The following is a 20,320-nucleotide window of genomic DNA, read 5'->3' on the forward strand; positions in this document are numbered from 1 at the left end:
TTTTTCCTGTGTTCTTCATGATTTTCCTGACGTATGAGGCTTATGTGAGTTTTTTTTTTTCAAGCAATATGACCCAATTATTAAATCTGTATGGCTTCTACACAAATGACTGAATTGATCAATTTAATAAAAATAAGAAAGTTTTAAAAGTACATGATTAAGAGCAGGCCTGAAGTGTCACCAAATAATTTGTAGCTTCAGTTTTTAATATGAATAATAAAATAAAATAGGCAAGGCAAGTTTACTTGTATAGCACACTTCAATGATAAGGCAATTCAAAATTCAAAATATAAAAGGCATGATGACAAATTGTAACGTAAGACAATACAAAAAGGCTTTTAAAAATAAGAGTTAAATTGAGCATAAACATAAATAAATAAAATAAGGAGAAAGAATGAAAGTAACAGTGCAGTAATAGAATAGGATAGAATAGAATAATAGTGTTATTCGTAACCCAGACAGCTACTTTCTGTCCTCCCACTCGTTCTCTCTCTCTTCTCTGTCTCCATTCACACTGGCGCTCTCTCTCCTCAGCAGTAAACTACAGTTCCCATGGTTCCAGAGGTGTAAAGTGAGGCCAGCTACGGGTGCCCGGATGCTTTTGACAGTCAGGCACGTTGGAGAGGCTCAGAGGAGACTGGGGCGCACGAGAAGCAGAGCTGGAATTGCAGTGGCGGAGACGCACGGGCGCACGTCAGTTTTTTGCCTCCCGCAAACCGGGGAGTCCCTGTCACCGAGAACCGGAGGACAGCGCTCGAGCGCGGCCGTGTCAGCACCCGAACCGGGGGGCAGACTGTGAAGCAGCGTCCCCGCTCCCCGTTTTTTTTACATTTCTCACCTCTTCCCCTGCTTTTTCACCCCTTCTCTCTCCATCTTTGCGGGTGCAGATGTCGGTGTGAGCCAGAGGAGCGGTCGCACGAGACAGCGGCGGCGGCAGCGAGGAGACGTTGACGCGGGAGGAGAACTGTCTCCCTCCGAGGCGGGGATCCCAGATGAAGCGGGGACATGCTGCGCGCTGACGGCTGCGGACGCCGAAGCAAAGGCTCCGTGACCCGGGCGAGGAGAAGAGCGGAGCCCGCGTTGACACCGCACCAAGCTCCGGCAGCCAGCGCGAGCCCCCAGACCCTCTCTCTCTCTCTCTGTCTCCCAGGCTCTCTCTCCCCCGCGGTGAGTGCGCGTGCAGCGTCTTGTATATGAAGCACACAAGAAAAATGTGCCCGTGTTGTCCGCTCACCCAGATGTGCTGCACCTCTGGCACGCTCGTGCTGCGGGGTCATCTGGGCTTTACTGTAGGTATGCAACGTGTGTGTATAGATGTTAATTGATGATGGTGATCAAACACACACACACACGTATACATGTGATTGCATGTGCGCGCAATGAACCCTGTGTACCCCCACCTGTTTGTTTGATATCTAGATGAAATATTCTCACCTTGTAGCCTCTTTATCACTGAATATATGTACGATATAGACAAGACAGTCTCACACACGCACACACGCACACGCACACACACACACACACACACACACACACACACACACACACACTCTTGTATTGTTTATTTGCTGTCTCCATAGATGAGCCCTGCATGTGTATGAGTTTAATGTCACTTTTCAAATAATGAATTTATATACCAGTGGGACACACCAGAGGTCTGACAGTGAGCCCAGCCTCTTGTGATGGACAGATGTTTGCTTTACGTATAAACAGGAGACACACTCACACACACAAACACAGAGAGATGAGATAGAGGGTCCCTGGTGAGCATCCCTGGGTTTCTATCCCTGGCAGCCCCCCTCCTCAGGAGCTACCAGGACAGTTATAGGCAGGACGCAGCAGCAGCAGCAGCAGCACATCCTGCAGTGGCAACAGGGGCTGCTGAGCTTGGAGAGACACGGCGTACTCATGGTGGTGATTATCAGCTCTTGTCTGTGGTTTAGTGAGGGGGGGGGTTGTGAGGAGTGAAAGAGAGAGGGGGGGTGACAAAGGAATAAAGAGCGCATGAGAAACTGAAAGAGAGAGGACGGGGAGAGAGGGAAGTCAATGTCAGTGTCTGGGCAGTGACAGTTCGTTATTTAAGGGCCCCTCGGAGACGTGCACAGGCTGCCCTAGTGCAGGTGCTGTTGGTATGCAGAGTGATGCTTTGTCTGTCTGTCTCTCTCTCTGTCTGTCTCCCTCCCTGTCTGTCTGTCTATCTGTCTGCCTTATACTTCACACACAAACACACACAAACAGTCTCACTCTCTCAGTCGCTGGTTGAAGAGTGAGTTCTCTTATTGGCAGGTCCACTTGGACATAATGAATAATTTCAACCCTCTGAATGCTGGAATGAAAAGGAAATGGCCTCACTTTGGCATGCAGCTGCTCTGTCAGACTTGTCTTGAGTGCATGGCCCTGTGTGTGTGTCTGTGTGTGTGTGTGTGTGTGTATGTGTGTGTGTGTGTGTGAGAGAGAGAAAGAGAATGTGAACATATAACAGCTTAGGCATATTGTGCCTCCTACCTGTGTGAGCGGGGCTAGTTGTCATAGTAACGGCCTTGTAGCTCCGTTGATGTTCCGCCTGTCCTCATTGGCAGGGTCAGCGCACCTAACACACCACATCTCGTCTCAAAGCAGAGTGTGTGTGTGTGTGCGTGCGTGTGTGTGTACATGTCTACTTCCAAGTGTGTGTACTTTGGAAATACCTTTTGTTTGTGGCCTGCTGCTGTTTGTAGGTGTGTGAGGGTTGATGGAACATCCAAGTCAGTGTGTGTGTGTGTCTGTGTGTGTGGTGCAGTGTCACAAAGATGCTCCCTGCTGATAAGACAGCCCACAGATCAACCAATCATCTGTTTTCCTCTCTCTGCCTATCAGCATGTGAGGTTGCCCTAGTCAGAGGTCCTCTTGATATGGAGGTCGTCATGGAGATGGAGAAGACAGAATGGACATTAATTAATGTATGCACATGCACACATTATTGCACACATGCACAAACATACAGATTGGTACAGTATTTATGGACTCCCGCTGATTTCCTGATGCTTCTGGAAGTTTTGAGTTCACAATGGTGCAACCTGTTGAATGGCTGAATAGCGGTTTAGAGGAGTTCCAGTTTATTCTTGCATTGGGTCTAAATATGAAGTAGGTTATCTTGAAAGATAGAATCACCTAATGAATCTCTTTGGGGTTTTTTTGTGGTCATATCCTAAATATTTTACCTCAACTAACAGACACTACCACCAGACAGCTGTATAATCTAAATCAGAGGATAGCTTAACAGGGTCTGTTCAGATGCTGATTCTTCAAAAACAATCTCAAGCTTCATTTCACACATTTGGCCTCTAGCCGTGCACAAAGATCGTCGAATGCAACAATTTTTTGGGTTACAGATGTTTTTGGAAAATCAGCCGAAGATCATTCTGGCACTCGTCTTTGAACTCTTCACAACAGATATTATTACTGCCATCCAGGAAAGGGGAATTTACACGGATGTGTATTTGTGTGTGTGAATGAGTCAGGCCATTATTACTCAGCAACTGAAATGCCTCCAAAAATACACGAGAAATTGATTTTTAGGCCACAGATTCATGTAAACAATTCACCCTGACAGAATCCGGGTGGTTATAGCTTTTGTCTGATGACTTAGAGATATGAGAAAACGGATTTAAGCATAAATATGTGTCATTGTGAAGTAAATTCTATCTTTGTTTCCAAATCAAAGATGTAATATTGAATTGCCACTGTTAAAAAACAACCAACTTTATATGAAAAAATGTATCATATGAAATGAGCTGCTGGCAAAAATAATTAGCCATTACTTTGTCCTTGGAGTGAAGGGTACTGTCTTTATGACTCCTATTAATCTAATCGTCACCTGAAGTGAAATAGCTTTCACCACAGGCAGGTAAACGTGGTTCAACTCCCACACACACACACACACATGCACTCACTCACGCTCACAAATACAAACAGATGCACACACACACACACACATATCGACCATTTAACATTAGTGTAAGCAGTGTTTGTATGCTCCATTCTGTCACCTCCCACACAATACATTCATAAAACGGCTTCTCGGCGCCAAAGCCACTGATTCATTAGAGGACATCTCCCCCCTTCTCTTTTCTCTCTCGCCTCCTTCCCTCTTTTAACCCCTCTGCCCCCCCATGTATCTGTCCCTTTTTCTGCTTCTTCTTTTTATCCCATTTCCCTCCTCATCCTGCCTCACCTACCTCCTCATTCTCCTTCTCCCCCCAGTCCCCCACCCCCAAGGGCTGGTTGCAGCCGGTTTGAGTCTGACAGTGGAGAGAGGGAGCTTCGACCTCTCACCTTCGGAGGATGGAGGGAGGGAGCGGAGGCAAAAGAAGAGGGATGATGGAGGGCAGCGGGGTGGAGGGATGCTGTGGAGCAGAGGGAGGGGGGAGGGGGGGGCTGCAACTGCAAGAGGCGAGGGAGAGGTCAAAGAACAGGAGGGATTTGCGGTGAAAGAGGGGAGAGCTGCTGGGGAAGGGACTGACTGAGAGCTAGAGAGAGGGAGAGAAAGAGGACAGAGGGGTCAGGAAGGAGAGGGAGTGATAAATGAAGGGAGAGTGGCAGGATGGAAGGATGAGGAGGGAGGGATGGATTGTGCGAGGGGATGAGAAGGAGAGAAAGACAGAGTGTGAAGCTGCTGTGTACCTCCCTAACAAGCTGGACAGAATCAGCTCAATTATTAAAGAGGAGCGAGAGATGGGGAAAACACGCAGACATGCAGACGTACACGCAGAAAAAGCATCTCTCAGTGTCTGGCACACAACACATACTCGCCATCTTTCACACACACACACACACACACACACACACAAACACACACACCTACATCTACTGTACCTGATCTGCACAGATCAACATACTTACACACGCACTGTACGACTGATTTTCGTGTCTCTTCACACTTGTGCGTCACAGTTATCTGTGTGTTTGTAGCGGCGTGCGAGTGTGCGTACACATGTGTCTGGGTTTGTGCGTTGAAAACAGTGAGTCAGAGGATAAGCAGAGACTTGTTAGTGATTCTCCTCAACACCCCCGAATCCCCCTCCACCACACCCCCACCCAATTTGGCTCCGGCTCTGTCTCAACGTTCCAGCGCCGTGGCTCCAATGTCGTCCCATCAATACGAACAGATAATCAGAGCACTAAGGGGTCTGTCTATAAACCCCCACTGTGAATATGGTTTGCACCTTCTTCCCTTCCTTCCTTTCTTCTCTCACTCCCTTCCTCTCCCTCTCCCTCCCTTCTCCTCCTCCTCGTCTTCCTCTCTTGCCCGTTCCACCCTTGTTTCTAGTTCTCTTTCTTCTTTCCCTTTTCCCTCCTTCTCTGAGGAAGTGTTGCCCCCAAGGGACGAAAAGATTCGCTACCTTCCAGGAGAGAAAGAGATTGTGTGTGTGCCTCTCTCAGTGTGTGTGTGTGCGTGAGAATGTGTGTCCTCCACATCTGTGTGTGTGTGTGTGTGTGCGTGAGAGTGAGAATACACACTTCCTGAGACAGAAAGGGAGAGAGAGGCAGGGATAGAGCAAGTAAAGAGCGGGTGAGAGAGTGAAAGCAGAAGGCTGTGGAGGGGGAGGAGAGAGAAAGAGATAAGAGAGAAAGACTGAGAGTAGTCGGGGAGAAGGGGGAAGATGGATGAATTCACTGCGCACTGTGTGTGTGTGTATGTGTGTGTGTGTGAGACAGATAGTTAGACAGAGAGATGGTAGGGAGATGCAGGTATGGAGAGCGACTGAAGGGTTTCTTTTCCTCTCAGCAGAAGTCATAATTTCTTAGAGCCTGTACAGATGTTTTTGTGTGTGTGTGTGTGTGTGTGTGTGTGTGTGTGTGTGTGTGTGTGTGTGTGTGTGTGTGAGAGAGAGAGATTTTGTACTTGCCTGATTGTGTCTGTTTGTATCTGAGTGTATTGCTTCAGCCAGGCTCGAGGCCAAGAACCGGAGACGAACAGTGTAGTGTCGATATGTGTAGCCGGAGCAGCATGCGTGTGTCTGCGTCTGCTTCTTGAGAGGTGTGTAAGTTGAGGCTGTGGTTGATGAGCTGTCAGTACCTACAGTTGGAATGTTCACAAGGCGGCCATTGTTGTTCAAACAGCCAGCAGCCTTCTCCTTGGCAACGGGCGCTGCAGCAGCGTCTCCCACAGCAACTGTGGAACAGGAGTATGGAGAGAGGAGGAGGAGTCAGGAAGTCAGGGCCGCAGCACAGAGGCCCCTCTCCAAAACACTGGCCTCAAGGTCTGAGTGTGTGTCGGGGTCCAAGCATCTGGTGTGTGTGTCCTCTGTGTGTGAGGTGGATATGCATGACTATGTGTGTTGATACATGCGGTGTGTCTGTGAGTTTTCACCACCATGACTACGTGGATTGTGCATCTCTACTCTCTGTTTTTGTCTATTGTGTGCATGTCATGTCAGTTTGTATTTGTGTGTGTTTGCACCTGTGTGAACTCAAAGTGGGAATCTTTTTGTTTGTCCACCTGAGTAACTAGTTTCATCTTCTTGCATTTGTGTGCTTTTGAGTTTGTGTCGAACATCTCCCTGTGCGTCCTTTGTCGTATGTAATCCTGTACTTCTTTCACACATGTGCACACTCCTGGCTGCTCCCAGCTGGTGCGGTTGGTCACATGACCCGACTGAGGGGCGGCCATCAGCAGTGCCAGGAAACCGCCTGCAGGAGAGCGAGAGAGGATAGAAAGTGTCAGGCTGAGTTGAAGATGAGGGAGGGGTGTGTGTGTTGTGGGATAGAAAGCGGGGGTGGGAGGTGTGCATGTGTGTTAACGTGTACGTGCATGTGTGCGTATTTGAGGGGCTGCTAGAGAAATGAAAGTGGGAACAGTGAGGAAAAGAAGTGTATGTGTGTGTGTGTGTGTGTGGGGGGGGGGGGGGGGTGAAGAAGGAAGAGGAAGGGGTATTACAGTCCTCCTCACCTTAAAATAACTACAGCATGTAGGTTCCTGCAGAAACAACAGTCAGATGAGGGCTTGGTGTGTGTGTGTGTGTGTGTTTGTGTGTTTGTGTGTGGGGTAGGGTGGGGGTGGGGGTGAGGGGGGGTCCTGGTAATATGTTGTTTAATGTTTGGAGCTACTTCTCAGGTCCCCTGTGTGCATCCTTGGCAGAGCCACCACTGTATCTGCTGTGTGAAGTCTGTTTATGTTAGATGTGTGCCTAAACGTCTGTCTGCCTTTTTGTTTGTCTGCACATATGGTTTATGTGTTGGTCTCTGTTCACTTATATGCTTTGTGTGAGTGTGTGTGTGTGTGTGCGTGCACATGCTTGCTCTTGGCAGGAGCTAGAGCGTGCACACTGATGATGAAGATCATTAGGAATTTCCTGCAACTGGGGAGGTGGTGGTGTTTTTTGGAGTGAGTGGGGGGTGGGGGGGGCAGCAGCAGGATGGGTGGGATGCGAGTGGGTGAGATAGAGAGAGAAGAGGTCAGAGTGAAGGAGAGTGGGTGTGTGAAGGATGAGGGTCTGTATGTGTGTTTAGTTGGACCGTCTCTGTTTGAGTGACGTGTGTGATCCGCCAAAGCCCAAAGTTCACCTCTGCTCTGAAGGGTAGTCGGTAGTAATGTGTGTGCTGGCATGACGGCCCCCGATAGAGCGATATGTGTGTAAATCATTCCTCGGCCCCTCTGGCACACTTACAACACCTCAAGCTCTCCAACGGCCGAGGTCTGATGATTGGAAGAGTGCTCAAATTTGAGCTGCCTGTTGGGCTGCAATGCTCTGCGGTTTAGGCATGACCTCATAACTTCAGTTTTTTTTTTCATTTTGTTGAATTAAAACTTTTTAACAATTTGGCCAAGTAATTTTTTTTCCACAATTGGAAAAGAAACCCTTCACATCCAAAATGTCAACGTATCATTTTAAGATGTTACGGTTGTGCTCATGTTAAATGGGAGGTGATGTTGTTTTCTGAAGTTGAATAAAGTTTTACTAAGGCTGCTGTGAAATGACATCCATTTAATCTGTTTTTGTTTGTTGCTTGTGTCTCGCTCCGCACTCAAACAGGCCCAGTATTAGATTTGATCGGCACGCACAGGCAACGTTGGCACTTCATCAACCAGTTTAGAGTGATGCTGTAGATACTCCGTAATGTGTGAAGTCTCATTGACTGCAACACAACATGACATGACATTTTTTAACTAATGAATGAGAAAACACGTCGTCATCAAGTTTTGCTCATTGTCTTTTGTGTTAATCATTTAGCCTGATGTTTTTTCTGTTTGTGGAGGAAGTTGCGTGTCGTCACGTGTGTTGTGTGAAGGTTTGAGGCGGCGTGGAGGAGCGGGAGGCTGATGGTAGCTGAGTTTCTGCGCGGTGTCACTCGGTCTCTGTGGACCCCCTGACCCACTTCCTCCCCCTCCCCACCTCTCTTCTCTCTCTCCTGGCCTCACATACACTTTCTCCATACCCCCCCCCACCACCAACCTCTTCTTCTTATCTGTCTAAACCTCTCTGTGGAGCACCCCCCTACCCCACCTCCTGCCATCACCACCTTTCTCTCCCTCTCTCTCTCTTTCTCTCTCTCTCTCTCTCTCTCTCTCTCTCTCTCTCTCACTACCTTACACTCTCTCTCTCTGCCCCCCCCCCATGCTGTTTCGGTGCTGCTGCCTGTCTCTTAGCAACAACTGCACACCCGTTAGAGCTCGGTGAGTGCTTTTACAAACACACCCAGGAAGACACACTCGCACACTCGCACATTCACACACACATGTACGTCCCTGCACTAACACACACACACACACACACACACGCGCACACACACACACACACAGGGTCTAGTTCCTCATTGAGGGTTGCTGCTGGCAGGCCTGTGAGTCTGCAAGCCTTTTGTGGCAGTGAGATAGATGGGGAGAGAATAGATATGCTGTACAGCTACCACGTACAGAATGATTGTTCCCCTCACACTATGCACGACAGGGCAACTGCCCAAAACTGGAAAATGACAGGTTCTCGTCTGCGATTTCACACTGGCATGCACTTCATGGCAATGTTGTGTTGTTGTTGCCTTCCCTGTATGCTCACAATAGCTCCAAAAAAAACTTTTGTGCATAGATAAAAAAATGTACAATATCAAAACTTTTCAAACAATGTCACTCGTGTGAGAGCATCTCTTTGTGAGACGGATTCAACAGATCACCATGTGGGAGCGACGCACACCATCGGCAGTTTTCACAGAGACAATACTACGCCGCTGAGTGTTCCAAAGCCCCAGAGCCACTCACAGTAAAATCTACCAAAACGCTTTTCCTACGTATGACACCGAAGATATTGGGATGGCTGCTGATGGAGTATTTGCTTAAACAATGAATCATAGTGGGAGCGTTTGATAGGCTGGCATCTAAGCCCTGTCAGGATGCCCCCTGCAGAGCACAGTAGAGGGATATTTGCATGTGTGTCTTTGTTTTGTGTGTGAGTATAAATGTGTGTGTGTGTGTGTGATATGTATGTTTTTATGTGCAAATGGATGTGTGAGTGTGTGGGAGGATGAAGCTGTGGTGGCATATTTGCATGTGTCTTTGTGTGTTGGTATGTGTCGCTTTGTGTGTGTCTGAGTGACAGTGTGTGCATGTATGTTTAAGCACATGTGCAGCAGTGTCTAATTAAAGCACGTGTTCCTCTCCTCGCACACACTGGTCAGATGGAGCCTTAATTAATGAATACTGTTAATTAGAGAGAAGAGCAAGTGAGAATGAGAGTGGAAGAGAAGGAGGGAGACAGTGCTTGGGAGGGAATGGTTGAGGGGGTTAAAGAAACTATGTTGTGTGTGTGTCTGTGTGTGTGTGTGTCTGAGTGTGTGTGTGTCTGTGTGCGTGTGTGTCTGAGTGTGTGTGTGTGTGTGTTCATCTCCATGTTTGTATGTCCCAGTTGTGTCATCCCTCAGAGCAGCAGAACGTTGAGGTTGCTCTGCTCCATGTGTTCAGTCCCAAACTCTGCTACAGCAAAACTCTCCCACTCCTCCTCCTCTTCCTCCTCTCCTTCTACTTCTCGCCTCATTTCAACTTTTTCTCCCCCATATACCTCAAATCAGTACGTCTCACTCAATCTGTCCACTCACCATCCTTTCCCTACTCTCGGCCCTGTCTTTCACCTACCTGAACCTCGTCCATCTCCTGCCATTTCTCATGCTTTCTCACCCATTCACTCAGTAATTCGAGTGTCTTTCACCCTCTCTGCACCCTCTTTCTTTCTCTCTCTCTCTCTTACTGCTCTGTCCTTCTCCCACCCTCCTAATCAGAACCATATGTTGGAGACGGAGGCAGAGAGATCTGACGATGGACAGGATTGCGTTGTATGTGGAGAGTGTGCTGGAGCCAACAATGTGCGTGTGTGCAAAAGTGGGCACGCATACATGCTTGTGTTTGTGCTTGAGATGTGTGTGTGCACACGCATGGTCACGTGGGAGTCTGATAGCACGTGTGGTCCAGATTTCATAAGATTTCAGTCTCTTCTGGCTGTCAGTCCTTCCGCTTCTCCTCTGCTCTGGGTTTTTCTATAATCCTCCAGTCTTTCCTGTCTTTCTGTCACCTTCATCTCTCCATCCTCTTAACACCTCTCTATTCATCACCTCTCTGCTTCCCCCTGGTGGCTGTGATTATTCACACGTTCTCATTCTTCTTGTACCCTCCAAGTCTAGTAGTGCTTTGTAATGCATTTGAATAGTTTTGCTGAAATGTGACATGCAGTGTGTGTGTGTGTGTGCGACATGATTATAATTTGTTGACCTACGTCTCTTCACTCAAATATGTTGATATTGAAAAATGTGGCAAAACTCATTCAGTGCCATACACAGCACATTACTCTGTGTGTGGTCCTCATCATGTAGCATACATAAAAATGAAAAAATCGAGTAAAGTGGCTCTGACTCACAGGTGAACCTACAATCTGCTGGTGAATGTGAAAATGATTCACTAAGTAAAATAGACTTTTATATTGCAAGTCATCTTCAAAAATAATTGTGTCTGATGTGAGATGGTGCAGCCCTCACCAAAATACTGATTCTTGTCTGGTCTGATGCGTGCTGTGACATCATGTACTAATTTCTTATTCTTTCTGCTCCACCCTCCTTTTCCTTTTCTTCTCTCCCACTGCCGTCAACTCTCTGTCCGTCTGTCCGTCTGTCTGTCTCTCTCTTTCTCTTACTCCAGCAACCATGGGCAAAAGACAGGAGCAGAGGGGAGAGAAAAAGTATGTGAGCTCTCCACTGCAGTATTGATGACCCAATGATCCCCTGCAGAACAGAGCCAGTCAGGCAGACACAGCAAGGCTCAACTCAGAATCAAAATCAGAATCAGCGCCACGACCGATCGGTGAAAGCAAGCGGCCGAACAGGATATGAATGGTAAATGTAATCTAATGGTGTAATGCTGCTGTGTGGGTGGCACAGTTAATAGAATAGAGTGCATTACAGATTAGGTTTATGGCCCATTGCCAAAAAAATGGTGGACGATTCCCTCACACAATTCCATCTGTGCTGCAAATGTTTGATTTGCATTTTTTCCTGTATGTTTGATGCCTAAAATTACCAGTATATTTAGCAGCAAAGAGTTTAGATTAAATGTATTAATTGCAACAACGAAACTTATTTGCAGACTTTCTATTCAGTTTATGATTTTTTTGCCCCCCTCAGGTCCTTGAAACCTCTTGCGAGCTGCCAGAGGAAGACAGCAACAAAGAAGAAAACACTCATCTACATTCAGCAGAAAACATCCCCCTTTTTGCACCCTCACTACCAGCACAACCATACACTGAATGAGTGGCTTGTCAGATCACCTATTTTCCAGCCAGTCTGGGGCACTAGTAGGCTGTGGTGGAAATCAGGCAGAGGAGAAAGGGTGCGTGGGAGGGCTGGAGGAGCTGGAAGGGCCTGAGCTCTGGACCAGGGAGCTTGGGTTCCAGGCGGAGTTCCCGGACCCCTCCAACAATGGACTGGCACTGGTGACCTCTGACCTTACCGCCTCCCCACCCTCTGCCCTGGCCAACGGCCTCCACCTACAGAGAAGGCTGGGGCTCAACACCTGTCGGCGGAGACAGACGCAGACTCACACCGCTGCTGAGACACACGCATTTGCAGAGACATTTAAAAACATGCAGACGCACATAGACCCAGATATGCATGCGCACATGGATAATTGTGGACACATGGATGTCAATGCACATACAGGTTCTGTTGGGCCTGAGCACTCCAGAACTCTTACACCTGAGGCCATACACACAAACTCACCTCAACCCCTGTCTTTGGCGCTTGGCAATCATCCTGCCTCCACCAATCAGCTGGCAGCCCCAGTCCTCAAGGCAGAGAAAGACATTCCCTCAACCTTTTTCCCTATCGGCCCAAACCAAACCCCTGACTCCTCTCCTCTCCCTGTGGAGGCTGAGAAGAAGTATGCACTCCGCAGCTCTGGACGTCCTCGCTTCCCCTGTCACCTGCGCAAATCCTCCCGCCTCCGCCGAAGCATGGAGGACGGGGAGAAGAGGGCAGTGAAGGAGAGGGGAGGAGAGGAGGAGTTGGAAGCATTAGAGGAAAAGATTTGGAGGGTAAAAGAAGAGGAGGTGGCTGTTAGCAAGAAAGAAGAGCATTCGCCTGCTGTTCTTCGGGCAGCTGTTCTACCCGCAGCCCCCTGTCCTACAGATATCGCTCTTGCTCTTACTGTAGCCAAACCTGCTCCTAAAGCTATACATAAACCTGGGCCCAGACTTGGACATAAACCTGGACCTAAATCAAGGTCTAGGCCTGCACCGAAATCTGTCCAAAAAGCAGCTCCTAAAAGTGTAAAACAGCGGCAGGCAGCACAGTCCATTGCTCGTCGTGTTACCCCTCACCTCCCATTTATAAACACATCCACCATTGCTGCATCTCTGCTAGCTGTGAAGGAGGAACCTGTTGCACAGTTGGGGGTATGTCCTCCTAATAACCGGAGGTGTAGACGATTTGTCGGCGTGAGTTTATTTATTATCACATATCACTGTAGTTACTCATAACACTTTACACCATATACATATCATATATGAAGTGTATATTTTAACAAATTGCAATTGATTTGATTTTTTGTTGGTCTATGCTTTTCAGGTGAGGAAGATTGTCGTCAAGGTAGCTCGCATTCCAGTCAGCCTCAGTCGCCGACAGAAGAGCTACAAGATTTCCAATCTGGAGACAGTTACAGGGACAGAGAAAGGCAACGATGGCAGTCTGGAGGGCTCAGAGGCCATTCGAGAGCCCACTGCACTTCTCCGCATGAAGAACAACGGGAAGAGTGTTATGGTGATGTTCCCTCCTGGAGAGCTGCCTGTTATTCTCAAACGCAGGCGGGGTCGACCACCCAAACAGGCTCTGCCAGGAATACCGGGAGAGCCTCCAAATACTGGCAGCGCTAGTGGTAATGGAGACCAGCCCAAAAAGCCCCGGAGGCGACGTCGGACTAAACTCCCTTCTCCTTATCCATCTTATGTTAATGATACTAATGATGTGAAAACAGAGTACGGGGATGTTCTGTCCAAACTGGCCTTTTTAAACCGCCAGCCCCCTGCCACTGGCCGTTGCTCTCCACCTCGATGCTGGACACCCAGTGAGCCAGAGAGCTTTCATGTGCCCTTGGAAAACCCTGGAATATCCACCCTGCTCCACCGCCTCACTGGGTTTAGACGCCCGCGGGGTGGCAGAGGAGGTGGCGCTGGAAGAGGTGGTGGAGCAGCCGGGGGGATTGGGGGCAGTGAGCACAATAAGAGCACCTTCAGTGACTTCTTTGAATCCATTGGTAAGAAGCGGAAACTGAGCCCCATGTCTGAGCATGGATTACCAAGGAAAAGAGGGAAGGGTGGGGTCGGTAGGGGAGGAGGTGTCGTAGGAACTGAGCCTGGCGTAGAGAAAGTAGTCAAGAAGAGACGTATGAGGAAAAATGGCGCATTTAAAGGGGAGGGGGTGTTCATGGGGCAGGACTGGCCCAATGGGGTAGGTGGCTGGGGGGAGGAGGGATGTTTGGAGAAGGAGAAAGGTTTGGGTGGGTTTCAGCTCTGTGGATCACCAAGGGGGGGCTTTTCATCCTGTGAGGTAGGAAGGGGGGGTGCCTACAGCAGTCCAGGGGGAAGCAGGGGCATTGGGCCAGCGGGGGAGGACTCACAAAGCCTGTTCGCTGGATATTTCCGGTCACTACTTGACTCTGATGATTCGTCAGACCTGCTGGACATGTCCTCGCAGTCAAACTCCCGCAAAACTTCATCCACCCCTGGTTATGAGCCATCCAGCCCAGCTCCTAGTCACAGCTGGGCCCCTGCATTTTCCAAGTGGTGCTCCAAGGGTGCCAGTTCTGGGGTGGAGGGTTCAACGCAAACACATTGCTCCTCAGCCAGGCCTCCATACAGCTACAGCAACCTGGCCCAAACATCACCCACCACTTCAACCTATCCTAAATCCACCCCTCCATCTCTCTCGCACTCTCCTAGCTCCCCACATCCTGCCTCTTATGGGCACTACTCCTCTGGCTACTCCTCCTCTCCTGCAGTGTCACAGCGATCCTCAGATTGCAGCTTTGCTTATGGGTCTGGACACAGCAGCGGTAAGGCCACCTCTGTCGGCCAGATTGGTTTTTCTAGCTACCAGGCAGCAGCCAAGCGGGGCTTTTGTGGATATCCGGCAGCAGGTCATTCCTCCATGGTGCGGGGGGAGACCACAGGACCCACATCACCTGGAGGAGGGTACATGTCAGTGGCCAGAGGCAGCCCATTTAGCTCCTCCCAACAGTACAACTCCAATCAATGGAGCTACAGGTAAATCACTTGTATAAAAAATACTCATAAACAAATTTTGCGAATTTAAGGCATTGCTGAGTTGCTTTTTCACACAAAATCTGACTTGGTGTAAATGATGTAAGTGATTTCATGTTTTCTTCAATTAAAAGGAGAAGTACAAACTAGTAAAAGTCTGACCATGGCAGGATCAAAGTGATGTGATTTGCCAAATATTAATGTGGAATTCAAGCTCATCAGTTTCAATTTTTTCATGTCCACCATGTGCTAATTAACTGTCCATACCTGACATTAGTTAACTTGGGGCAAAAATGTGCACCGTGGTTATACACCGTCGGAATGCATAATTACAACCCACTTACTGAGGGGTCTCTTCAGGTTCTAGTTACTGTTTGGTGGAGCAGCAGCAAAGGGGAGTGAAAATTGAACCAATTTTTTCAAGATATATTGTGTTTTGTAATTGGTGTTGCTATTTATATGTTGTTGTTTTTTTCTTCAGACAAGGTTATGGCGGCTGGCCAACAGACGGCTTCGGGCCTCAGTATCATGGCTATGGTGAATATGGCTCCAATGAGTCCAAAGACATCCTGGATATCTCAAACTACACCCCCCAGAAGGCCAAGCGACAACCTTTTCCTGAAAGCCTGTCAGAATCCTCCTCTGACTCTTTGCATCTAGGATCTGCAGCGACTGGTATGGCACCGAGCTCTGCAGGCGGCACATTCAAACTGACTGAGGCTGTCTCTGTTAGCGGAGAAGGGGGTCAGTCGAGTCTGTCCAGCCTGGAGAAGTTGATGATGGATTGGCACGAGAGCGCTTCGGGGCCCTCGTATAACTGGAGCCAGAACGTCCTCTTTCAGGGTGGCGGAACCAACAAACCTGGCCGCGGCCGCAGGAAACGGACTGAGCCCCAATCAGAAAAAGATGGTGTTTCTACTTTACACTCTGATTCCCAATCCAGTCCCTCACCAACGCCTATTCCTGGACCTAAGCGAGGAGGCATCGGTGGACGGGGCAGAGGGTCTAGAGGTGGTAGAGGGGGGTTGTCTCCATGTCAGAGAGAGCGGCCTAAAGGCAGGGGCAAGGCTTCCTCTACGTGTGGAGCAGGAGGAATAGTGTCTGCTGGAGGCACAGAGGGGTCTGGGTTGTTCCAGGAGGTGCTGGACTATTACAGCGGTGACAGTAGCAGCCTCTCTCCCCTGGCCACTCCCAATCCTGCACCCACCCCCAGCTACCTCCAGGACCCCTGTGAGTACCCCTCCCCTTATTCTGCTCACCCCTCCACACCTTCCTCTGAGGAGCGATATCCAGCCTTATACCCTGGAGAGTCCTCCTCTTCCCTCTCACCAGGTGTCTCATCTCCCCCTTACCCTCCCAAGCCCACCCCTCCTCCACCCCAGTCTTACCACCCGGTCCCGTCCAGGACCTTCTCCCCCTCCTGCTCCCCCTCACCACGGGTAACATCCCACTGCAGCACTGCACTGAGTCCCTCACATCGCCCCCCTGCGAAAGACCCACAGTTCTCCCAGTACGACTCCCCCAGCTACTGCAGCTCCCCCTATTGGTACGGACAGACATCGCACAGCGGAAGCCCCAGCCCACACTCACACAGCACACACTCAAACACAGCTGTGCACGCACACAGCAACCCGCATACGAGTCCTCACGGAAACGCACACGGTAATCCGCTCACTAGCCCGAACGCAAACACACACACCCATATAATCCAGACTCCCCACGACACGCACCATCACAACACTCAGCCGCACGCAAACCTAAGCTCACTCACTAACACCCATCCCACCTCGCACCTCCAGAGCAGCCCCCTCACTCACTCCAACAATCAGCCCCACCACAATGCACACACCAACCCCAGCACTCACCTCCCATCCCACACGCACTCAAACCCCAGCCCCAGCCTCCTCTCCCACTCTACACCCCTGCTTTACGAGGAGCGAAGCCCTCCCTCCGCCATGAGCGCCCACAAGCGGGATCTGACCCCCCATCCCATGAGCACAGGCCACCGCCAAGGCCCCCTGCCTCACTCCTCATACCTCAAGCCTCCCCTGGACTCCTCGCCCCATCAGGAGGACACTAGTGGCTTCTCTCTGTCCCACCAGGCCTACCAGGGCATGGGACACCGTTACCCCTCCCAGGTGGCTCAGGGTGGTGGGGTGCTGTGCCAGCTCTTGGACCCAGCCAATGATGAAAGCTTCAGCGTCACCAGCCTGTAACAGCAGGTGGGTTTATTTAACCTTAAAACAAACACTGAGGCCATCAAGGAGGATGACCATACTTCTTGATAAAAAATGTGTAGAAAACCTTGCCAAGTGTTTTGAAAGTGGTTCAATACTTGATATTCAATTGGATGATGAAGCTTTGATAGTTTTATCAGACAAGTCACATTTTAAATGTTAATTGCAGCAGCTGAACATAGTGAGAGTTTGGCGTCAAAGCTCCTAAACCTGGATATGATTACATAGATAAAATGGGGAGTGATCTTTAACTAACCTGTTGGCATCTACAGGTGAATGCTGGGGTGAAAATCTTTGCACATTGAATAGGCCACCAAATTGGGAAGGTGTGCATGATGGAGAGAGGCATGTCACATTGCCACCCAGCTCAAGTCCACTGCCTGAACTAGCTCACAACCGTCGCTCCATTTGTTTTAATTAGTAAATGAATAAGTATTACAGTCAGCTTTAGTAGCAGTTTCACAAAAAAGTTTTATCCTATAGTTATATCTAAAAATATCTGGATAGAAAACAGTTTTTAAATAGCTTTTGCCAGATTATATAAGCCCATTTCTAAAGATGAAATCTAGGATTTGAATGTGTTTCATGGTAACTTGTGTTTCAAAATCATTCCCTGTGGATAAAGCTGGACTGCATGAAGGCTCCCCAAAAGTGAAGCCATAGTCTCTCGATCACTTCCTAGTGGCCGGCTGCAGTATAGGTCACAAACCCTGCTTCCTCCATGTTAGCAGATGGGACATGGACATAACTATATCTGTCTGTTACACATCATGTATGTATCTGAAGTGAAAAAGTTTATTTAGTTTGGTTTTAATTAATTATTTGACGTTGTAAAAAGGGGGGGAAATGTCAGGGAGACTGACTCGTGATTGGTCAAGCACGTGTATTCTCAAGACCTTGATACTGCAGCTCCATCCCCTGAACACTTCTGCGCAGACCTGTGCTCCAAATAGCATCATCGGCCTAAGATGGCAGTGTTTGTATCCGGGATACTTTACCTTCAATTTTGGACAGTGGGAGGAAATGGGGATGCATCGTCCATCTTTATTTACAGCCTACAGTCAAAATATGTTCAAGCTGTGATACTCAATGTAAAATTGAGTTTAAGTGCAAAAAGGTCAACAGTCCAGACATACTTACTGCATTACTTTGAGAACCAAATCAACCTTTTTACAGGGATATGATAAAATATAGTCAAGGTGTATTTCATTCAATTTATATTATTATTCTTTTCTTTATCTTTGTCTAAAATATCTGCCTCATATTACTCTCTTTTCCTCATCTGTATCTCTCTCCCTTTGTTTCTCTTCCAGGTGCATTCAATCCAAGCTTTTACAGATTTGCAAACATTTTTTTTCCTTTTTTTGTTAAGGAGACTTCTTTGTGAGAGACTGTGAAAATGAAGGTTGAGAATTTAGCTGCCAGCTTTGGACAGTAAAGCTTTAATTCTCCAGCACTGACAATCAAAAATCAGCCACAACTTAACACACCCAAGCATGTGCACACACAAATGCATACACACACACACACACACACACACACACACACATACACACACACACACACGAATACAGACAAGCATGTGCAGATCAGTTCACTACCTAAACATGACCACATAGAATCATACATGTGTACACTCACTCACACTCTGTGCTGGAATGAGGGAATGGCCAGGAGGAGCTGACAGATGAAAGCCAGATGCTGACGGACAGAGACAAACCTATTTCCTCATTCCGTTGAGTCCTGCTGTGGTACATAGAGGACTCCGTTTCCCAGAAGTCTGTATCTCACCAAAATCTTTCTGGTCTTGTTCTGTACATCTGCAATATGGACAAACTCGGAGCATGCTGCTCTATCTGTCTCTCTCTCTTTTTGTTTCTCTCCTCTGTCCTCCCCTCCCCTTCTTTGCTAAACCAGCAACCGCGTTCTGCACTCGACTCACAACACTGTCATATCTGTCTCGTGCTCCAACCTGAACCGCATCTGAGCCCAAAATCTACTTTTTGAATACCATGAGCCTTGCAAATGTCCTGCTCTGTGCACTCCTTGTGTTGTGTCCCATACGAGAAAAAGTGGACAAAATAATGTTTCTGCTCTTGAAATACCAGCATCTGTACATACGACTCCAGCTCCAAGCCAGGGGCCCCCTCTTCACTCTGAGGGTCCGCCATAGTCATGCCCTCCTCAGCGTTCTGCCATGGTTTCTCTGCTCTGTGGGGGGGGATGGGTTTCTGGTGTGGGGGTGGTATTAGGGGGTGGAGGGGGGCTGCAGCATGGAGACTCAACATCATGTGTTTTGATGTTTTAAACTACAAGGGAAAGAGACATTGAAATCATAAAAATGGCCCCAAAGAGACTCTTGTTTTTCTGTGTGCAAATGTGAGACAGAGGGGGTTGTGTTTGCGTGACTGCAGTAATGCATGTATTTGTGTGTGTGTGTGTGTGTGTGTGTGTGTGTGTGTGTGTGTGTGTGTGTGTGTGTGTGTGTGTGTGTGTGTGTGTGTGTGTGCGCGTGCGTGCCTATGGGGTCAAAAGGAGTGAAGCTCCCCAGACACCAAAGTCTTGGCGGGGCCTCATTCTTTCTTTCACTCTCTCTCTTCTTTTTTCTGTGGTCTTGTGTTGTTTGGTGGTTTTTGTGATGAAAAAAAAATGTATATCTGTCTGTTACATATCATGTATGTATCTGAGGTGCAAAATATTTAAATACACATTCTGTTCTTGCCATTGGTAATCCTGTCTATAGCATACTGCTTCTTTAAGGGATTAAGGGAGGTGTGAGCATGTTTGTGTGTGCGTTTTAGAACCTCCCTGAGTATTGGGCTTTGCCCAGGCTGTCTGGGACTGCGAGCGAGAGAGTTCAGTCAAGGACACAATTCGACAGGGAACGCAAGGGTGGGGAGGAGAGGAATGGATGGCGGGGAGAGTAGGGGAGGATGTGTTGGAGGGAAAGAAAGAAACCAGACTCAGGAAATCAGAAAAGAGTGTCGGAGAGGTTTTAAAGCCACTGAAACAAAAATGCACAAAAATGTACTGTTGCAAGATTCCTCATCCAAATAAGGAATTGAACTAAAGCACAGCGTAAAGGCTGCTGCAGAGAACTGACAGGAAGGAGGGACCTATATATGTTGTCTTGGGGAATCATGCAATAGTATAGAAAATAAAATGTGTGTGTGTGCGTGTGTGTGTGTGCACCACACACAAAGAGAAAGCAGATGGGGACAGTTTACTGGCTGCATATTCTGTACAGTTTGTCAACAGGCTGACTAAATAGACTCAGACATGGCCAGAGGAAATGTGTTTGCTGTGACATTCCAC

At 48.4% G+C, this 20,320-nt stretch overlaps 1 protein-coding gene across 1 annotated transcript; it reads left to right on the forward strand.

The window, feature by feature from the left end:
- Positions 1-548: 548 nt before the first annotated feature.
- On the forward strand, positions 549-19,729 carry ahdc1 (AT hook, DNA binding motif, containing 1). The gene is made up of 6 exons (XM_020090369.2): positions 549-1,167; positions 11,156-11,349; positions 11,638-12,947; positions 13,078-14,771; positions 15,250-16,990; positions 18,319-19,729. The coding sequence occupies exons 3-5, from the start codon at positions 11,760-11,762 to the stop codon at positions 16,982-16,984; spliced, it is 4,617 nt and encodes a 1,538-aa protein (XP_019945928.2). The 5' UTR covers positions 549-1,167; positions 11,156-11,349; positions 11,638-11,759; the 3' UTR covers positions 16,985-16,990; positions 18,319-19,729.
- The last annotated feature ends 591 nt before the right edge of the window (positions 19,730-20,320 follow it).

Source organism: Paralichthys olivaceus, chromosome 20 (genome assembly GCF_024713975.1).
Source record: "Paralichthys olivaceus isolate ysfri-2021 chromosome 20, ASM2471397v2, whole genome shotgun sequence".
Lineage (NCBI taxonomy): Eukaryota > Metazoa > Chordata > Actinopteri > Pleuronectiformes > Paralichthyidae > Paralichthys > Paralichthys olivaceus.